At 54.3% G+C, this 20,410-nt stretch overlaps 8 protein-coding genes across 8 annotated transcripts in view; 6 read left to right on the forward strand and 2 right to left on the reverse strand.

Annotated features, from left to right (window-relative positions):
* Positions 1-862, forward strand: part of GCG54_00003004 (uncharacterized protein) — a gene marked incomplete at both ends in the record, with an annotated part of 4,012 nt that extends 3,150 nt beyond the window's left edge. The window contains 2 exons of the mRNA XM_045403083.1: positions 406-684; positions 737-862. Of these exons, the coding sequence (XP_045269986.1) occupies positions 406-684; positions 737-862 (405 nt within the window). The remainder of the gene's footprint in view (positions 1-405; positions 685-736) is intronic.
* Positions 863-1,805: 943 nt separating this feature from the next.
* Positions 1,806-3,292, forward strand: GCG54_00003005 (uncharacterized protein; the record flags this gene model as incomplete). Its single annotated transcript, XM_045403084.1, has 2 exons — positions 1,806-2,119; positions 2,173-3,292. 2 exons carry the CDS (start codon positions 1,806-1,808, stop codon positions 3,290-3,292), a joined length of 1,434 nt encoding a protein of 477 aa, XP_045269987.1.
* Positions 3,293-3,523: 231 nt separating this feature from the next.
* On the reverse strand, positions 3,524-5,179 carry GCG54_00003006 (putative MFS-type transporter; the record flags this gene model as incomplete). The annotated part of the gene is made up of 1 exon (XM_045403085.1): positions 3,524-5,179. The coding sequence occupies one exon, from the start codon at positions 5,177-5,179 to the stop codon at positions 3,524-3,526; it is 1,656 nt and encodes a 551-aa protein (XP_045269988.1).
* A 511-nt stretch (positions 5,180-5,690) lies between these two features.
* Positions 5,691-7,804, forward strand: GCG54_00003007 (Glutamyl-tRNA(Gln) amidotransferase subunit A; the record flags this gene model as incomplete). Its single annotated transcript, XM_045403086.1, has 2 exons — positions 5,691-5,714; positions 5,786-7,804. 2 exons carry the CDS (start codon positions 5,691-5,693, stop codon positions 7,802-7,804), a joined length of 2,043 nt encoding a protein of 680 aa, XP_045269989.1.
* A 3,813-nt stretch (positions 7,805-11,617) lies between these two features.
* Positions 11,618-14,229, forward strand: GCG54_00003008 (Sulfate permease 2; the record flags this gene model as incomplete). The annotated part of the gene is made up of 3 exons (XM_045403087.1): positions 11,618-11,888; positions 12,048-13,603; positions 13,657-14,229. The coding sequence occupies 3 exons, from the start codon at positions 11,618-11,620 to the stop codon at positions 14,227-14,229; spliced, it is 2,400 nt and encodes a 799-aa protein (XP_045269990.1).
* A 497-nt stretch (positions 14,230-14,726) lies between these two features.
* On the forward strand, positions 14,727-15,401 carry GCG54_00003009 (uncharacterized protein; the record flags this gene model as incomplete). The annotated part of the gene is made up of 1 exon (XM_045403088.1): positions 14,727-15,401. The coding sequence occupies one exon, from the start codon at positions 14,727-14,729 to the stop codon at positions 15,399-15,401; it is 675 nt and encodes a 224-aa protein (XP_045269991.1).
* Positions 15,402-16,583: 1,182 nt separating this feature from the next.
* On the forward strand, positions 16,584-17,268 carry GCG54_00003010 (uncharacterized protein; the record flags this gene model as incomplete). The annotated part of the gene is made up of 2 exons (XM_045403089.1): positions 16,584-17,071; positions 17,187-17,268. 2 exons carry the CDS (start codon positions 16,584-16,586, stop codon positions 17,266-17,268), a joined length of 570 nt encoding a protein of 189 aa, XP_045269992.1.
* A 362-nt stretch (positions 17,269-17,630) lies between these two features.
* Positions 17,631-19,238, reverse strand: GCG54_00003011 (Lignostilbene-alpha beta-dioxygenase isozyme I; the record flags this gene model as incomplete). Its single annotated transcript, XM_045403090.1, has 1 exon — positions 17,631-19,238. One exon carries the CDS (start codon positions 19,236-19,238, stop codon positions 17,631-17,633), a length of 1,608 nt encoding a protein of 535 aa, XP_045269993.1.
* Between the last annotated feature and the right edge of the window lie 1,172 nt (positions 19,239-20,410).

Consider the following 20,410-nt stretch of genomic DNA (forward strand, 5'->3'; position numbering starts at 1 on the left):
ATATAGGATAATAAATATCTTTTATAAAAGATAGCTAATTATAATACTTTTTATACTATTTAAACTATTATAATAACTTCTACCTCCTTAGAAAGTTTTAAAAGGATTACTTAAAGTCTAGTATTTTAAAAGTAGTTTATAAAGTATTAATTAAATATAGAGATATTATAATATTAGTAATAGTATTATATTTTAATAACTATATATACTAGAATAAATAGGGTACTAACTAATCTATAACCTTCTATTAATTAGATCTATTTATAAATAAGATATTAAGTCTAATAATTTAATTAAAGGGTAATAAATTACTTATTTAGGTAGTAGCGATAGCGTTAACTTAGCTAATTAGCTTATATTACTTGCTAAGTGACTTGCGCTTACGGCAGCGCTGGCCCTAACCAGAAATATCTTCTACTGGGATATTCACAAGGGGCAACTGTGGTTCTAGAAGCCCTCGGAAAATTGGACAACGAGACAACAAAAGCCATCAACGCTGTTGTGCTTGTTGGGAATCCCTATCGCACACCTGGGCGGGCCTCCAACGTCGACAGTCAAGGACGCCCCGATAATCGAACTCAATCCGGCATGTTCGCTGCTCAAGCAATGCAGGCAAACAGGACTTTTCCCAACTATGATGATGCTCTTGACCGTAGCGGCAAGGTCCGAGATATCTGTTTGGAGGTAAGCATTCGATGAGCATACAACTTAGCCAAGATCTAACAACTCTGATAAGGACGATCTTGTGTGTGCCCCTGACCCAGACTGCGATTGCCGATTGGCGAGTGACCATCTGTCATATGGGCTAGTTCAATCGGTGCAGGACCTCATTGTCAGTCACATCATGTCGCGAGCCACTTGATACTGGAGCTTTACAGTCCTGAGTGATTTTGGCACTTGCTTGGAAAAGTAGCAGACCAATCGAACCGAAGATTCGACAGAGCCTCTTCGAGCAACAAAATCAAGGCACCATCTCAGGATCCCAATAACATCTGTATTTGAGCAACTCTGACCCAGCCTCTTCACAGCGGGTTCCTACGCATATTAAATTTCGTCCGATTAGTTCGATCTAGTTTCAAAGTTATTATAGCGAAGCTTAGATCAAGAGACCACCTAATTTCCCATGTCTACGTGGCTGCCCGTATCCCACGTACTTAGAATCCCCGGTTTGAGGACTTTACTTCAATTCAGGAAGCGTGTCAATGATAGTATGTAGAGAGAGAAAATATTAACGATGACGATGACGATAACGACAGTACAAACGACGATGGTGAACAAATAATAGCTACGACGACGCCCAAAACGACGCGAGGACACAGGAAAAGTAGTCTCCTTAGAACAGGAAAAATGCGAGGCCTTTTGATTAAAAGCTTTCGCCGCATGTCCACGAAGCACCCAAAACATCACTTCGCCGGAGACCGCCTATCTTCCTGTGTCTGCGCGGCTATGTTTCCTGTCTCCTTTGCCGGGCACGTAGCGCGATGCCGTCTCCAGTAACCAGTTTTACGAAGGAAATCAAAGTTTACGGTGCACGGTCCTCTTCAATGGAAATTACGTCTCTTATCAGCTCATCAAGAAGTAATTTAGCCGCTGATAATTGCGATAAGGCCCTCCTCACCCATCGGCAGTTCTTATCCAGTGCTGCTATCTCAATTATCAGCGGCTAATTAGCGTGAGAAGACTTTCGCAAACATTCGAAATCCAGGTAATGATTCACTCTTTCCAGTTGATAATATCTTCATCTTACTTCTCAAACATTGAATCACTCCCGATTGTGACATTGATCTTCTATCGCGCTGCCCATGATGTCCCACGCTCAGAAGAGACAACGGGCTTCGCAAGCCTGCGATTTCTGCCACTCGAGAGGCCTCAGATGCCGTCCAGGACCGGCACGATTCGGTCAGGGGAAACAGGCAAGAGAGAGCTGCCTCAATTGTAATGACTATGAGATCGAATGCACCATGAGCCGGCCTATCCGAAAAAGAGGACGAAAGCCGGCGATCGCAAAACCTCCTGCGATGCAGGGCCACGGTGGAGAAGGACCCGTTGGTGGATTCAAATCGTTCTATGCCATTCGCCGACTGATTCGAATCTACCGCGATACAATGTATCAATGCTAGTAAGTTTTGTCTTGCAGTCTGCAGGTTATTATGCGAGTGCTAATCATGGCAGCTTTCCGTTCCTCTCCGAAAAGGATCTTGAGGTGCGCTGGGAAACCGGCATCAGCGACACCGATGGGCCATCGTACGCATTGCTCATGTCGCTCTGCGCCGTCAGTTCCCAAATGGCGGCTATGAATGCAGTCTTTGACAACACATTGCTTCAAGGCATCTCCATCCCCGACAGCGAGCTCTACTTCACAGAGGCTGTGTCCAATATACCAGTTCATATCCCTCAGTCGCAGAACCTGGACTATCTGCGGTCCTTCGGCCTTTTGGCTGTCTACTCTTTGCGCCATGGCAATCACAGCGACCTCCACCGATATTTGGGTCTCTATCATGCCTCAGTCGCGCAACATGGCTTTCACGATGAAAGCCGCTGGCCCGATGATATCACCACTTTCGAGGTTGACGATCGCAGGCGCCTCTTTTGGTGTGCCTATCGCCTTGAGGTCCATTCGGCATGTGTTCTTGGACACGTCGTGAGGATGCCGGAATCGCAAGTATCAGTTCTCTATCCTCGCATCACTCCGGCCATGGACCCAGAAACACAGGCCTGGACTGCCGGCTGGGACTACATCACAGACCTGTTCCGGCTGTTGGAATACGCAATATTCAGCCTGCACGGCTGCAAAAACCGGAAGGCAGTGCTGGCCGTCCTTTACGACAAACCTGCCCCGACAACCCTGCTGAACAGCCTGGCCCAGCTCAAGGCCAATAAGTCTCGCATACTCCTCGGATTGACTGAGGCAGATGGAGAATTTCAGAGCAACCGCTGCAAGTACATGTCAGTCCAGATCACTTGCACAGAGACGCTTGTCAACATCATGGCCCTTCTCTACTGCCAAGCACCTGCTCAAGAGGTTATGACTCTCGCCAATAGCTTTCTAGAAGAGGTGATCAAAGCCCCGCTCATCATGTTCAAAGTTGCAAGCATCCAGATTGTGCACCAGCTTCTCGGGGTGGGCCATATGCTTCGCAATGCATCCAGATACGAACATGGGGTGTATCGCACTGAAGCGAAACGGTTGATCACTTTCTTGGGGGACTTGGTCAAGAACCTGGAACATGACATCCCATCTGCAGCTGAAGCTGCCGAGAGACTCCTTGAGCTGGCAGAGGCCACTTCCTGACTATGCTGTGAGCATCGTCAAAACTTCAGTACCAAGGATTGAACATTTCGGGTGCAATGGGATCTGGTGTGGCCCCAGGCAGCATGCGCTTGACATTATCCCAGGTTCTATTATAAGGGCATGGAAACAGTATTGTAGACGGTATTCTCCTTCAATCTTTAGTGTAACATTTGTAATCCTCAAACTTTCCAAATCAAACACACTCCATTCCCGGTCTTCACCTCTTCCGCCTTAGTCATGTGAAGCAACTGTCATTGCCATGTACTTTTGATAAGCGGGAATGGACCACCGACGAATCCTCTTCCCGTAGAGAATCATGATCACAAACGTAAAGGTACACGCAATAGAGACCATAGCTGCAGTAATGAAGCAGTTCTGCAGGCCTTGCTTGGTCCACCAAGGCGTGATGGCGTAGCTGAAGCCAAATCCGATCGTGTTTCTGATCAGCATGATAGACACGGTCGTCTCTCCCGCAATTTCCTTGAAGCAGTCAACGTTGTAGCTGACTGCAATTGAACCACCCGTCACAACGCCAAATGTCAGCATGCCGAGGCCGAATATCAACCCGACCCAATGGACGTTATGATAAGCGCCGACACCCCAGGTGATGAGGCCAGCTGCGGATGTCACACCAGACAGAGTCAAAACCCATAGGCGGTGCTCAGGCTCGCGGATGCCATTGTTACGTCTGGCTAGCCGAAGGGCGATCCAGTCTGCTGCGTTCCCAGACCAGAGCGAAGCCACGGCTGCGCCTATGATGGGGCCCGCGTAGACACAGCCGACCAGCGCCGCTGACCAGTTGTAGGGGTTGCCCGTTAGAACAGGACTGGCAGTTCCATTCAAAACATTGTACCAAGCCAAGTTGATTCCATAGAGGAAGCCAGCCCATGCAACAGTCGGAAACCGGAAGATCATGATGATAGGTCGGTAGGCCATGCGCAGCATATCGATGTTGCTGGGCCGTCCAGGGAGGGCTTTGAAGAGTGTATACTTGCTCCATCCTGAGTTGATATCTTGAAGTGGAGCAAGAGACTGGGTTGCAGAGGTTTGAGACGATGAGGTTGGTTCTCGGGTCTCCTTCTCCGAGCTTGCATCGTGTTTGACATCCGTTGAGGCGTGACTGCCTAGACCATGGCGGCCCGTTTCTTGGCCGTCGATGACATGACCCCGAAAGTAGATCGTCTCCTCCATGAAGAAGAACATGATCACAAAGCACACCGCGCAGATGATGCTTCCGAAATGCATCGTCCATCGCCAGCCGTATGCGTCGTTGAACCATCCCGCGACGAGCGGAGCAAGAAAGTTGGAACCGAACAGGATGAAGACGTAGAGGCCCATGTACGTCCCTCGGTTGTGGGCAAAGAAGAGGTCAAACACCGTGACCTCACACAACGACTCGATGGGCGAGACGATGATGCCAATCAAGACGCGGTGCGCGAACCATTCCCCCGCTGACGTTGAATAAGCGGTCCACTCCATCATGGGTACGGTGAGGAGCATGGTGATGAGGTACACGCCACGGCGACCGTAGGTAAGGCTGATAGGTTGCCATATCAAGCAAGCCCATCCAAAGAACAAGAACATCACACCAGTTCCTTGGACCAAGTTCGCAGTGGAGATGCCGGTGTCTTTCGTGATGTCAGCGAGGACGGAGTACTGGAGCGAAGTTGCGATGCCGGTGCCGAGGACGTAGAGATATGCCATGCTGACGGCGAGGAGTTTGCGGCGATGCGTCCAGTTCAGTGGGTCCGCTGGATCAGAGCTAGGACGAGGTACGAGGACGATGTCGTTGTGGGACGCATCGTGTAGTTCGGAGGAGGCATTCCCGGCTACGTCGACAAGACGAACGGTTCCTGGTACGTCCTCATAATCAATAGCATTTGGCATCGTGTTGACTGATGAGAAATAGAGTGGCGAAAAAATGTGGATGGAAACATGGGCCTTGTTTGGCAGACGAGGCAGAGGATCTCCCTTTGATAATATACCTTGAGCCCCTGTTTTCTAGCAGCCAGAGTTGGGCTTCGCTTGAAGTTTGTCAAATCTAAAGTTGCTAGCTTATCTCACGGGGGCAGAAGGCACACTGATTGAGAATCATAACATCAATTAGCACCTGCTAAATTGGAGGTATGAACCTCCACTGCCACATTCTATAGCTGTTAAATCATTAGAAAGCTTGTCATGAATCAATAGCTGATAATTTTCGCCATCTTGGCCCTTCAAGCTGAGAGAAAAAGAATGATATTCATCAATAGCGATCATCAATTACCTTGAATCTTTCGCGAAGCATAAATAGCACCCCGAAGCCCATCTTGAGCGGGCAGTCAAAGTCTCAACTCATCGCGCACGTACGCATTTCAAGCACTGCATCGTCGATCTGAAAAGCCGACATCCAGAAGCCATGGGTTCCATTGGCATCCCTCAGGTGAGTTGATCGAAATGTGGCATCATGTTGCGTGACCGCAAGCAACGGCCCGCTGATCTCGTCGTCAACAGAAGCTTTCCATCGTGGAAGCCACGATTGCCGACCTTGAATCAGCCTTGTCTCAAGGCCGCATCAACAGTGTGGAGTTGACGGCGAAGCATCTGCTCCGTATCGCAAAATACGACCGCCGTTCCACACTTCTCAATGCAATCCCGCTCATCAACGAAAATGCCTTCGAGATTGCCCAGGCCTCCGATCAGCGACGTGCCTCGGGGCAAGTCAACAGTCCTCTGGACGGCATCCCATGCACCATCAAAGATTCGTACAAGGAGCGAGGTATGACTGTGGCCGCTGGCTCGCCTGCCTTCAGTAACTTGGTGGCAAGCGAGGACGCGTTTACGGTCAAGAGACTCAAGGATGCCGGCGCGGTAATTTTGGGCCGGACGAACATGCCGCCTATGGCCGCAGGAGGCATGCAGCGCGGCGTCTATGGTCGTGCCGAGTCTCCCTACAACGCCGAGTATCTGACGGCTGCATTTGCCTCGGGGTCTTCCAACGGCTCCGCGACAGCGACAGCGGCAAGCTTTGGCGTCTTTGGCATGGGAGAGGAGACGATCTCGTCCGGTCGCTCTCCTGCTTCGAACAACGGCCTAGTGGCCTACACTCCGTCCCGGGGTATAATATCTATTCGGGGAAACTGGCCGTTGTTTCCTACCTGTGATACCGTGGTGCCTCATACACGGACGGTTGAGGACATGTTCTCTCTTCTGGACGTCATTGTTGCCAAGGATGACAAGAAGTCCTGCGACTTTTGGAGAGAGCAGCCTTATGTGCAGCTCCCTGATGTCAACACCATCCGTCCTAAGTCGTACCAAGAGCTCTCCGACGACAAGGCGCTGAAAGGCAAAAGAGTTGGCGTTCCAAAGATGTACATCGGCGGACTCGACTCAGATCCGGCCGCACGGAAGGTCCATGTACGGCAGTCCGTCGTTGACCTTTGGCACAACGCCAGGAAGATTCTCGAAGACCTTGGAGCCACTGTTGAAGAAGTCGACTTCCCCGTTGTGACCAAATTTGAGAGTCAAGGATCCGAAAGCACTCATGAAGGCCCTGCCGACGGCACTGCGCCTCCTCACCACAACGAGATCGACATGTGTCAACTGATGGCCTACGCCTGGGACGACTTTCTTGCCGACAACGGAGACAAGAACGTTGCCGTCAGTCTTGCCCAAGTGGACTCGGCGACCATATTTCCTCGCCCGCCGGGATCGATCCCCGACAAGTACGCGTCGGATGACCCACTCGTCCGGCATACCGACGTTGTTGCGCATGTTACCAGCGGTCGCATCGGTACCTATGATATACCCGGTCTTGCAAAGGCCCTACAAGGCCTCGAGGCCAGGCGTAAGGCGGACTTTGAGGATTGGCTTGATGCGCGCGGTCTCGATACGGTCGTCTGGCCGTGCAACGGCGACGTCGGGAAGGCGGATGCGGACGTCAACGAGGCTTCGGCGGCGGACGCATGGCGCAACGGTGTTCTTTACTCGAACGGCAACTGCGCGATTCGTCAGCTGGGAATCCCAACGGTCAGCGTACCCATGGGGTTGATGTCTGATACGGGAATGCCGGTCAATCTTACATTTGCGTCCAAGGCATATGACGACAGCAATCTGTTTCGGTACGCCTATGCTTTTGAGAAAGCCGGTCGACTTCGACAAGCGCCTCCGAGGACGCCCGAGCTGACAACGGACTCTATCCAATTGCTCAAGGGAGAGACGAAAATGGGTATGTCACCGCCTAAGGTGATTGTGAGTCACACGGCTGTGACCGATGCGAAGGATGGCAAGAAACTACGCATCTCAGGCGGTGTCGAGAAAGAAGTGGTACACTGGTTGGGTATTTCCATTGACGGTGACGACTTTGAAGATGTAGATGTTACGAAGGGAGAATGGGAGGCGGAACTCGGTGTACGCAGCGCATGGAAAGGTCGACCTGAAGAGAAAGGGGTTCCGGACCCAGCCAAGTCGATGGTTATCCTTCTTGCTAGAGGGCATAATGGAAGATCTACGGGGAAGATGCTGTTTGCGTAGGCTGTTGTACCATGCAAATCTTCAAATGGTTTCTGACAATAACAATTATGAGGTTTCGACACATCAACATCCTGTCAGCTGTGTCCGGAGGTGAAATATGTGATCACGACATCTTGCCAGTCGATGACGAACTCGGGCAATCATTGTTCCCTTAGCATTTCATGCACCACGGAAAATCACCAGCGCACCAATCTATGTCAAGAGAAATGGATCATGATCAAAAGGATGCTTATGGAGGTGGAACCCGATAGCAAAATTCTTTGACCAACGTTGACTTGCTTGTGCCTGATGGATAGATATGCCTCATCGTGTCCGCTGTCATGGTCTCGGACTACGTAGTCGCTACGAAATGCAGGAAAATAGACACAGACTTGGGTAATCTCGGCCAACGCTTCCGTATTTTCGTTTCAATAGAAGGCAGAAGGTCTTCGCCATTGATCCCGTAAACAGACTCACACAGATGTATAGAACTCCACAGTTAAAGTCGCGACCAACAGTCTGCTTCTACGAGGCCTCCTCCAGGCCTAGCCATCCCACTCCTGCAATGTGGTTCTCGCCATACCCTTGTCAGTGTCAGCAGTAACATGAGGTCCCGGCCGAAGCCCTGCATCAAGACGGGACATGCAAGGGCGGCCTGTGGGAGGAATCCGCTTCACCGGAACATTGCCACCCGAGTGGTGATGGAAGAACATATTGTTTCCATCTGCCTCTGGCTGACGGACGAGTCTGTCAGCCTCTTACTTTCATGACCTTGCGATGAGGAATCAGGACGATCTATTGCGTTCTGGACCACTTCCGTCATGATTGACGACGCCCAGTCTCGAGATGCTTTTACTTCTGTTGTGCCTAGCCGTTCTTAGCGGGCGCGATAGAGCTACTAATGGGTCAGCCGTACGCAGAGGTTGGGCTCGAAGATCGATCTCCCACCACGAGACGACCATGAGAACATGGATCCTACGGTGCCCTGTGTGGACAGAAGACTGGAGGGCGAAGATCTCGCACGCACCATGGTCCCAATGCCACACTTGATCCCAGCACTGGGTGCTACCTTGAAGCGAGACTCTTGCATGGCGGCATGCATGTCTAACAAGAGGTTTCTTCCGTTCAGCTGGGACGTGCTAATGTCGTGGGACTGACACACATCGACACACATCCCACGCTCTGCAGAATGATGCCTCGATTCCTTCGCGTAATAGCACCGCGGATGAGCTGTGTGGCCCCCGTTTCTCATTTGGCAATTACCCAAGAAACCTAGTCGCAGAAAATTGTTGCAGTGACTCGTCACCAAAATGACTTCCGAGACAAGTCCGTCCTGGACCAAGCTGCGATTCTCGCCTCCAGTCTTCAGCTCCAGCCCATTTTTTCGCCTCCGCTTCCCCCTCTCACATCGCGTGAGGATTTCCTCCTTGTGGAGAGAATCCAAGAAACACCAAGAATACCAAGAGCCCGTCATCGGATGGCACCTCGGACAGAAACTTTCGCCTCAAAGTCTAGGGCAGGCTTGGCTGAGTTCCTCCCGCGATGCCGAGACTGAACAAGCAACACCAAGCTCAACAGGCCGCAACTCAATCATCGACGCCCCCTTCACAAAAGGCGAGATCATGGCGTCTGGGCGCGGGCGCAGAGACTTTGGGGGCTTTGAGAAAGCTGGTATTGCTGGGGAGCGATGGTGAGATCGTGTGCCAAGCAAACACCAAATTGACAGTCATGTCAAAAACCTCTGCAACCATTGGCGATCCCCTGGCACCCGGGTCTTGACGAAAATGCCAAGGGACCTTACCCAGAAAGAGGGATACTCCCCGAGAAGAGTCGAAAAGACTAATGTATTTTTTTTTTTCTGTGTCTGTTTGGCGCGGGTGCGATCCTTTCCCCGATTTCTGGAGGGAGGGATCCTGCAGTGTTGGTCTCATTTGCGCCAAGAATGGCGTGCTCGACACCATCGTCCAATATGCTTCCCGGACCCAATCTTTTTCGTTCTCCAACACCACACCACGGGCCAAATGCGCTTCTTTGCCCCCATGTCCTCCCCTTCGCCCAGGACCAAGGGAATGCACCAAAGAACCATGATGAGACAGGGACCAGCCTTCTTGTTTAGCTGGCCCAGGTTTTGCCTGGTGTCCTAGGTCGCTCTGTGGAAAGGAGGGGGCAAGACCTGCGGATGGTCTGTGGGGAGTGCAACTCAGCGTCGAGATCATCAAAAGAGTGACATTCTTCGTGCCCTTCTCTTGCGCTTCTCGGGTATCCGGCAGCGCTCTGGGTCGCACGGAAGAGCGACTATGCTGCACAAGGCATCGCGGATGGGCATGACAGCTGTAACCGAATAGCCATCGAGCATTTAAGCTTAATGAGAGGAGTTCATCCCTGACTGTTTGGGTGGAAGGGCGAAGGCGCAAGAAGCATACATGGACGACATATGAATGTGTTTGAGTACACGGTGAACGCGTGCCGCGGAGAAGCTGAACCAGCCTCAAGTATTTTGCTCATATGTACGGTCAGGTTTCGGTAGTTTCTTTCGGCCGTCGACTAATTAGTACCTAGGCCACCATCCCAAGACGCCGGGCCAGTCTTGTTCCAACGTCCCAGACATCCCGCGAGGTCGGACATCTTTGTTGGTCTGGAACGCCATTAACCTCGCGTCTACCGATCAGCCCCAGGCGCTATCTGCCGTGCTTCTCGCCTCACTCACGATCGACCACTCAGGACAGACGATGCCGATCGTGAAGACTTCTGATGCAGGGAAGGTAGCTGTTCAGTCGAACTGGAATGTCACCTGCGCATGTATCAAGTAAGCGTTGTGTTCTGTATGCGAACCCGCGTGTTAGCCGCCCAAAAGACAACACAGGCATATGTTGGCTAGCCCATGTTTCCAAACGGCACATGCCATTTCAAGGTGTGTCCGGCGCACACGCTGAATTAGACGGCGGAATTGCTTTTCTGACAGCTCTCCCGCCGCCCCCACGTCCTACAGAGTCAGGACAGGACCACCCCGGCCGCCGGCCGCCGGAGAGGGAGGAATTAAACTAACCCGGGACGAGCAGGACCTCTGCCCCATGTAGCCAGACACGGCCATTCCACAGCAAAGTACCTAAAGACAGAGTACATATCACATTTACACTTTTCCAACAAATAAACAGGACCCTTTTTCGGTCAGCCCATGGGGGTGGGTGCCCGTCCGCCCCGCCGTCTCTTCGTTGCCTCCTCCCCCGGGCCAGACGCCAGACGCACTAGACCCTTTGATGCTACTCCAAACATGGGCCATCCCAAAACACTGGAATCTAGCACAGGATGTTTCTTTCTCACGCAGCTGGACAAATAGCTTCTACGACGGAAGATCATCTGGCTTGAAGAGAGAGAAGAGGGAAAATATTGAGGGTGTTGACACCCATGCCAGCGCAACAGAGATTGATAATGTCGTCAGAAAATGGGATTCGCACACCCCGGGCGGCATGTGGGAGCGCAACATCACAGGGCTCCAATCGAGTCCTTGGCGAGACCAGGACGATCCGAAGCCACGCTTCTTGGCGACGCGGCCAAGCATCTACGTCCAAGAGGGGAATACATCATCACGGGTAGCTCTCGTATGTTGCCGCATACTAGGCAGTATAAGTTTCCCTGTTCCGCCGCCGCACAATCTCGTCTGGGCTGTCCCTGTCCCGGCCAGGTCCTCCTCGTTTTTTCTTTGACTGATCCTTCTCGGATTCAATTGCTCAGCCTGTCAAGTCTTTGCAGCGACGAGCACAGGATTGAACCTTTTGGGCCATTGAAAACTTCAATTCACGGAGGCATATCAGAAAAAGTCCACCGCCGCCCGCCATGCCGAACGCCGGACGTGTCCTGGCCAAGGGCCTCGGCATCGACGTCGACGCCCGGTACCGCAACGAGCCGAGAGAGGCCGTCCAGTCCGCCGCCGCCTCTTTCAACGACGTCGAACAATATGAGGAGAGAGAGCCGACCGTCGCTGAGTTCATCGAGGCTCACCGGCCCACGGTCCCGGGCACGCTCGCCTACATCAAGTCCCTCTTCCCCTTCTGGCAGTGGATCTTCCACTACAACACCACATGGCTGCTTGGAGATATCATCGCTGGTACGTTGGATCTTGATACCCCCATCCTGATGTGTGTGCGTTACACAAGAAAGAAGCCTTGGCGGCGCAGGGTCTCACGAGGGACCCTTCACGCTGCCTTTCTAGAACTACCCCACACGCCGAGAGAAAACCCCCATGGCTGACGAAGTCTCGTGAAAGGTGTCACGGTCGGTTTCGTGGTCATCCCGCAGGGCATGGCTTACGCCATCCTCGCCCAATTGAGCCCCGAGTACGGCCTCTACACCTCCTTCGTCGGCTTCCTGCTGTACTGGGCCTTCGCGACCTCCAAGGACATCACCATCGGCACCGTCGCCGTCATGTCCCAGCTCGTGGGCAACATCGTCCTTCGCGTGCAAGACACCCACCCGCAGTACGAGGCGCCGCAGATCGCCCAGGCCCTTGCCATCATCTCGGGCGCCGTGCTCCTCGGCATTGGCCTCGTCCGGCTCGGCTGGATCGTTGAGTTCATCCCGCTGGTCGCCATCACCTCCTTCATGACGGGCGCCGCCATCTCCATCGCCGCCGGCCAGGTGCCCGCGCTCCTCGGCATCAGCGGCGTCAACACCCGCGGCGCGACGTACATGGTCATCATCGACACGCTCAAGGCGCTGCCGCGGGCGAAGCTCGACGCGGCGATGGGCCTGTCGGCGCTGTTCCTGCTGTACGCTATCCGCTTCGTGTGTAACACCATGTCGGACCGCCAGCCGCACCGCAAGAAGTTCTGGTTCTTCATGTCGACGCTGCGCATGGCGTTTGTGATTTTGTTGTATGTGCTCATCAGCTGGCTCGTCAACCGCAACGTCAACTGGGACGCCAAGAAGGCCAAGTTCAAGATTCTTGGCAAGGTGCCCAGCGGCTTCCAGCATGCCGGGGCGCCGAAGATCGACACGGAGCTTCTCTCGGCCGTGGCGCCGGATTTGCCGGTGACCATTATCGTGCTTATCATCGAGCACATTGCCATTTCCAAGTCCTTTGGACGAATCAACAACTATGTGATCAACCCGTCGCAGGAATTGGTGGCTGTGGGCTTCACAAACCTGTTCGGGCCCTTCTTGGGCGCGTACCCTGCTACGGGATCCTTCTCCCGAACAGCCATCAAGTCGAAGGCCGGTGTCCGCACGCCTCTGGCTGGTATCTTTACCGCCGTCATCGTCCTTCTGGCGCTGTATGCTCTTACCTCGGTGTTCTTCTATATCCCGATGGCTAGTCTCGCAGGTCTCATTATTCACGCCGTTGGCGACCTCATCACGCCGCCCAAGGTGGTCTACCAATTCTGGGAGGTCTCGCCCCTCGAAGTCTTCATCTTCTTCGGCGGCGTCATCCTCACCATCTTCACCGATATCGAGAAGGGTATCTACCTCACCATGTGCGCTTCCGCGGCGCTGTTGCTGGTCCGCCTGGCCAAGGCCAAGGGCCGCTTCCTCGGCCGCGTCAGGGTCTACCGTGCGACCAAAGATACCGCGGGCAAGGGCGTGCCTTTCAACGACCGCGGCGAGGCCATCGACCTGCCTTCCCGCGAGGCCTACGTCCCTCTCTTGAAGGACGACGCGTCGAACCCCATCGTCGACGTGGAGACTCCCTACCCCGGCGTCTTTGTGTACCGCTTCGGGGAGGGCTTCAACTACACCAACGCGGCCCACTACATGGACGGCCTCACCGAGTTCATCATGACGCACTCTCGCCGCACGATCCTCGATCGCTACGAGAAGCTCGGCGTAAGTTCCCATGAAGAATTCTTCCTTTCAAGCAGACAGCTAATGTGTCATAGGACCGCCCCTGGAACGACCCCGGCCCCCGCCGCGGAGCCAAGATCGACATGGAAGACACCCGCCCGATCCTGCGCGCCATCATCCTCGACTGCTCCGCCGTCAACAACATGGACGTCACCTCGGTGCAGAGCCTCGTCGACGTGCGCAACCAGCTCGACCACTACGCGGAGCCCGAGGTCGTCGAGTGGCACTTTGCCAACGTCAACAACCGCTGGACGCGTCGCGCGCTCGCGGCGGCCGGCTTCGGCTACCCGTCCGTCAAGGACGAGACGCTCAACCGGTGGAAGCCCATCTTCAGCTTCGCGCCGGTCGACTCGGCTTCCAACCAGGCGCCGCGCGTCACGTCGCAGCGCAGCCGCGACGAGGAGGACACGATCTCGCCGAGCAGCAAGAACGTCAATGACGGCGTCGCGCCGGTGGCTGGGCGCGGGGACGGAAAGCTGGCGGCGCTGCAGGGCATGAACAGGCCGTTCTTCCATATAGATGTGGCCGCGGCGGTGGAGAGTGCCATCTCGAACGCGGAGCAGAAGAGCGAGGTGTCGCCTGCAAACTCTGTGCTGAAGAGCGGTTAGAACATTAGAGTTGAAGACGATTCATGATGTACGAGTCGGCGATGAGCGCGTGCGGGCGCTGTGGGTTGAGTTTTCCAGTAAAGATTGGTTGGATTCTTTTAGACGCAGATACCAGAGTCATGTTGATGTTGATCTTGTTGTTGCTGTTGTCGATTGCTGCATACACCAGCCTAAATGGCTGAGATCGTATAATACCAAAGTATTACTACCTCTTCTAATTCAATCTTTCATCCAATTCTCTTGTCTGTATTCAGTTTAAGTTGATCTTGTGAGGCTCTTTTCGGGGTGTTTCAAGAGAGTATCCGTGCATCTCACTTACGGAGTTGCCCTGAAACACGGCTGATGCAGCTTGGCGTTCCTGTCTCTTCATCCCATGACACGCCGCCGCCGCCATCAAAGCGGGAGAAGTTGAGCTGGCTGTTGACAATAGTCAACGGGTCTGTTTAGTCTCTGCAAAACATCGAAATTCGAGATTGCCAAAGAATCGAACATCAAATATGCGAATAGCATCAAACACGATCCTCAGAGCCGCCTACACGGCCACCTGGCTCGCCTCCTCGGCCCTCGCGATGCCTCGAATCATGGACCGCGAAGACCCTCCGCCGTCGCCGCCGTCGCCGCAGACACCCATCGCGACAGCCGGCCAGGTCGACATCACAACGCCAAACACGACCGCCCCGGGCGCGCCACAGCAAGACAACAAGCCGCCCATCCCGATCACGGTGCAGCTCTACGGCAGCTCGCCGGGCGTCAAGACGTGCCGCAGCGGCGCGCAGCTGGTCGACATGGAGCTGCCCAAGACGGCGTCCAAGATGGCGCAGTTCACGGAGCGCAACGGGCAGTGCTACGACCTGCCGGGCACCGCGCAGTGCGGCGTCTTCATGGCGAACAAGGCGGACGGGTGCGAGGCGCAGCTGTTCCGCGGGTACAAATGCGAGGGCTTCACGAACGTGGCCGTCTTCCAGGACGAGCTGCGGCCGGTCGGTGGGTTCTTCAAGAGCATGGCGATCAAGTGCGGCGTGCCCCCGATCGAGGTCGCGCCGCTGAGTCTGGGCGGGCTGGGGGCGGCGAAGATGCAGAAGCCGGTGCCGAAGGATGGGGGGAAGAGGAGGGCGGCGAGGGCGGTTGACGCTGCGATGCAGGCTGGGCTGACACAGGGGGGGGAGACGTGATGTGATGTGAGGAGAGAGGGAGGGAGGAGGGCGTGATTCACGATAGGCGCCGAGGTTCCGAGATTCGCGCCGCAGTCATTTTCCGCAATATCCGTACATACAGCAGCAAGATACCACCACCGCCAATCAATGGCAGCACGAATGAATAACGAACAGAATCATAATTAAAAATGCCTCCCACTCCCGCGACGCTAGAGCTTGATGGCGCCCGATTAGCTATGGCCCTAGCCACCCCGGTCATGTGCCAGGCTTGTCTGCAGACTCTTTGGTTCACAGGAGTCGCGGGCTGTCACCGCCTCAACTGATTCAGAAAGCATGACAGGAGCACTTGGTAAACAGAAAAGGCTTCGGTGATTATGGCTCTGCAAAGCCTGACATTTGGCCCGACTGGTTCGATCCCGTGGGCTCGTCATGCTAGTGGCGACCAAAAACAACGACCGTCGAGCCAGAGGAGGATCAAACAGGAGGGGGCCACAGCCGGACCACATTTCAATCCAGGCGATGATTGGTCTGTGCAGCGGTAAAATCGGTCAGACGGCATTTCTGCAGTGTTGCCCAGGTTTCGTGCCCCTATTTTCCTGCAGTTGCATGGCGCTGTCACTGCTGATGCGAGTTTATTTCGACTCTATTTTGCGCCATCAAGTCTGACTCTCAGAGCCAAAAGATGAATGTTGTTCTTAGTTGGGAATAGCAATAATCTTCAGCAGAAAGAAGCTAGCTAGATCGTCCCGTCAAATGGCGTCTAGCTCTCGCTGGTGTGGCTTCACCCAAGACACCAGACCGTCTGATCTGAGGTCCCAAATGTGTCATCTCGTCTCAGACGCTTCAACCCCTTGCACTGACAACCAGGAACTCCAATCATGGCACATATAACGACGCAGCCGTTCCTGGCGCCCCGTCTGCGTGCTGTCTGCTGCCCGCTGCTCTCTCCCTCCATCCTGATTGACACAACCTTCCTTTCCGTTTAACCTTTTTTGTCGTGTGTTATTCTTTCTTTCTTGTTCCATTCATTTTATTATTCTCCAGTGGCCGGCCACTTTTAAGCTTTGGGGTGCATTGTTGAGCGGCAGTCCTCTCGTTACGACATCGTCCCATCCAATACCTACTCCGACGTAATATATCCCACCCGACGAGCTCCTCAAGACAACCACAGAAGGAAGACAAGAAAGAAAATCAGTCACGATGCACGCCTACTTCCTCGCCCAGCTCCTCCTGGCGGCCACAGCCCTCGCCAACGCCATCGCCAACCCGAACCAGGCCCCCGGCCTCGCCGTCGTCGTCCGCCAGGCCGCGCCCGTCGCCGCGAACCCGCCCTCGACCATCATGTCGTGCGCCGAGTACTCGCGCATCGCCAACCTCTCCACCGTCGGCGCCAACAGCACGTACCGCGCCACCTTCTTCGCGGCCTCGCCCAACGGCAACCAGTACAACGCCGAGGTCCTCGACACCGCCATCGCGAAGCTGCCCACCGTCATCATGGACCAGGCCCTCAACACCGCCTGCGGCAACCTGACCGCCCTCGCCCTCGTCGAGGCCGAGCGCAACTTCACCCAGCGCACCGTCCTGCAGCTGTCCAACATCCCTGTCCCGGACCCGCTCACGACCGGCCCCGTGATCGCGATTGTGTGTGCTAGTATCGTGCTCGCCGCCGGGAGCTGGGTCGCGATGCCGTAAGGGAGAATGTTGCTGGTTGAAGGAGTACGTTGGATGTGTGTGGAGGAGAGGGGTTGTTGGTAGTGGATGGGAAGGGTGCGGAGGGAAATGGTCCATGTCTGCTGGGTACAGAGATCTTAATGCACCTCTTTTGCAACCAGCTGACTGGGCTATTGATGCTTCGTGCGTGAGACTGGATGTCAACTATGCTTAGCGTGGTGTTTGAATACAAAGCGATACCCCCCAGACTTCTTCGTTGTGTGAGCTTCCGCCCCGGCCGGCCGTTTTCTGATACCATACACACCTCCAGTGGGTATTTCATCCCACAATGTCTGTCAGTTGAGGGGATAAGTGGTGTCCTATGGATGTTTTCATGCCATGTCAAGATTGTACGCATATCTTGCCAACTGCGTTTTCAATTCAGATGGCCTGAGCTAATAGTTAGCAAACTAACTTCACCTCATTCTAATATGATACATTTTGGGGGTAGTATCCATAATGCGTACAGCTAGTAAATGCTGGTTTTCTTCTCCTATCCACAACACACCATCACAAGGACCCTCTCAACCTCTCGCTCTACAGAGGCTCCAATGCTCCTTGTCCACTAATGGGCTCAACCTCAACATCCTTTGCCAACTTCTTCCACCCCTTCAACCGTCTTTGGTCAACCCAGTTCCCGTGAACCTGCGACTTCACATGGAAAGGCAGCTGAATGAGAGCAATAGGCTTCTCGAAGTCCCTCGTATCCAGAACCACAATCTCGTTCCTGTTCGCCCCCCTGCGCTCCACCATTGCCATCACCCAGCCGTCTCCTTCCGGAGCATCGTCACTCCGCGGGATGAAGATGGGCTCCTGGATGTAGGATTCAAACCCAGCATAAAAGTACTTCGTCTGCTTCGTCTCCAAGTTCAGCATCGCCAAGCCGTTCAATCCGTTGTGCACAGTCTGCGGCTTCCCATTCTCGTCCTTGCTGATGTGCACATTGATGAAGACATGTTTGTACGGCTTGGATAGGAACCTCTCATCGAGGCGAGGGAATTCGGCTGGGAGGTCTAGAATGATCTCTGGGTCTGGAACCTGGGTATTGCTCGCCTGCGAGAGATCCAACGTCCAGCGCACGTAGTCAGATGCTGCGTCGGGGGCTGGTAGTCTGCCGTCGTCAGTCGGGAAGAAGGGGAAGCCGTTGTCGTGCACGCGCGACGTCTCCAGGAAGACCTTGGACCCATCTCCGCTCTCCCATGCGCCGCCCGTGTGGATGAGCATGCAGTTCTTCCACGGGTACACTCTGTACTCCCCGGGACTCCAGCCGGGCGGGAGCGGCGTGGTCCTCCGGCGCGGGGCGACGATGAAGGTCGCCGGCTTGTCGTAGTCCCAGGCCCAGTGGTGCCCTCCCTTTTTCATGCGCTCTACGCTCGCATCGAAGCACCAGAGGACCAGAACGATCCAGTTGGGGGTGATGGCGCAGTCGTGGATCGGCGCGCACCATGGGGACTTGATCCACTGCTCATCATGTTTGATCCCCTGGCTATCCAGAGAGTAGATGACGATATCGAGAGATGCGAGCCCCTTGGCTTCATAGCCGTAAACAACCAATTCCTCCGTGTATGGGTCCACCTTTGGGTGCGCCGTGAAGGTCTTTGCCTTGACCTGTGGCCCAAACGGATCATACTTGATGGTATCCAGCGTATGGGGATCGACGGAGTAGGGCAGACCACCCTCTTTCAGTGCGAGAAAGTGGTCCGCCCAGAGCACGAGGTTGGTGTTCGCCGTCGAGTCCACGGCCGCGCGCACGCAGGGGTGGTGCGTGTACGGGTTGCGATAGAGGCCGAACAGAGCCTTGTTTGCTTTCCGCTCCAGCTTGTAGCGCTCCGTCTCGACGTAGCGCATCTTCATGTCTACCCTGCCGTCGCGGATGCGGAACGCTGAGATGTTGCCGTCGCCGTCGAGGGGGACGTTTCCCGGGTGTGGCGGGACAAACGGATCAGTCATGACCCGGTAGAAGGTGCCGTCGATTTGCTTCGGGATCTCTCCCAGCACCACGAGGTCGCCAATTTCTCCCTCAAGACGACATGGCAGATTAGACCCGGCCAAGTCGTAAGCTATAGGCCATGTTGCGGTTAGCCCGTATGCCGTATCCGAAGACGGATGACTCTCAGGAGAGTCGTCGATGCGACTTGGAGCCATTGCGGGTATACAATCAGATAGCGGCTGCGATGAGAAACTCCAAGTGAATTCGATGTGATCTTCTCGAAGCATGGTCCAGAAACTTTCAAGAACATTCGGCCGGGGATCTCAGTCTTATACGCGAATCATCACAATCATCAGACGACCTCATATCGATAAAGTCATCCAAGAGTCATCAGATTCCCCCTCGGGCGCATGGCAATTCTCACAACTACCGAAACGCACCTCCTTGGCCGCACCATATTAAAGTTCCTCGGCCGAGGCCTCGTGGCCGGGCCGCAGTCCACAATCGACAGATCCCACTCCAGGATTCCCCGCATAGAGGAGCGGCCGACTCATTGCCTGCAGCGGCACGATGGGGCCCCTACGCCGCAGCCGGCTCCCCCAACACCAACGAACGAGCTAAATATGGGACGGGAGAGCCAAGAAGATCTAAGATTATCAAGCACGGATGCAATTCTCAACCGTCATCCCATCACCCAAGTGGGCAAAATGGCAGAGCCAACAAACAATGTCACGACATGGTTGCCGACAGCTATGAAGGAGCTGACTGATACTCCTTCAACTGTCGGCCGCCGCCCTGAAACCCCATGTGACGCTGGGCTTAGACCCCGGGGCGGACACACCCTCCATGTCCTTCCCGCCGCGGCTGGCATCGCATTTTCGTCTCTTGGTATGGGGATATTAGTATTCCTCGGTCTCGTATTGGCTGGGCGGTCGCATCTGGAAGCTCTGAGGACTGCAGGGTAGGTTTCAGCGATACTACTTCGGGATCTAGCGGTCTGATGAACCCGTCGGCATGGTGCCGACTTGATGGGTCCGTGCAACGACATTTCAAGTGTGTTCCTACGGATTGCGCGGGGCCATAGGTAGGACTGACGGGTTGCTGGATGGCCCCGAGATTGAATTGCCGACAGATCAGTTATGATGAACAGTATGTTAAATTTCCCTTCGTCCGGCGGATTCAGACTGCTGTTGAGCAAATAATTGATGAAGGCCAAAATTGCTGGATGTATGAGTGCATGTCGTGTTGGTTTGCCCAGAGTTCTTACCGAAGTCATGCAGGCCAACTTGCCTCGGCTGATGACCGGCAAACTAATGCAGTGCTCAAGTCATGACGCCAAGCTCCACGTTTAGTTCAGAACCTATCAGACATGGGGAAAACTAATCGT

This window comes from Colletotrichum gloeosporioides (assembly GCF_011800055.1).
Source record: "Colletotrichum gloeosporioides strain Lc1 chromosome Unknown consensus_9, whole genome shotgun sequence".
NCBI lineage: Eukaryota > Fungi > Ascomycota > Sordariomycetes > Glomerellales > Glomerellaceae > Colletotrichum > Colletotrichum gloeosporioides.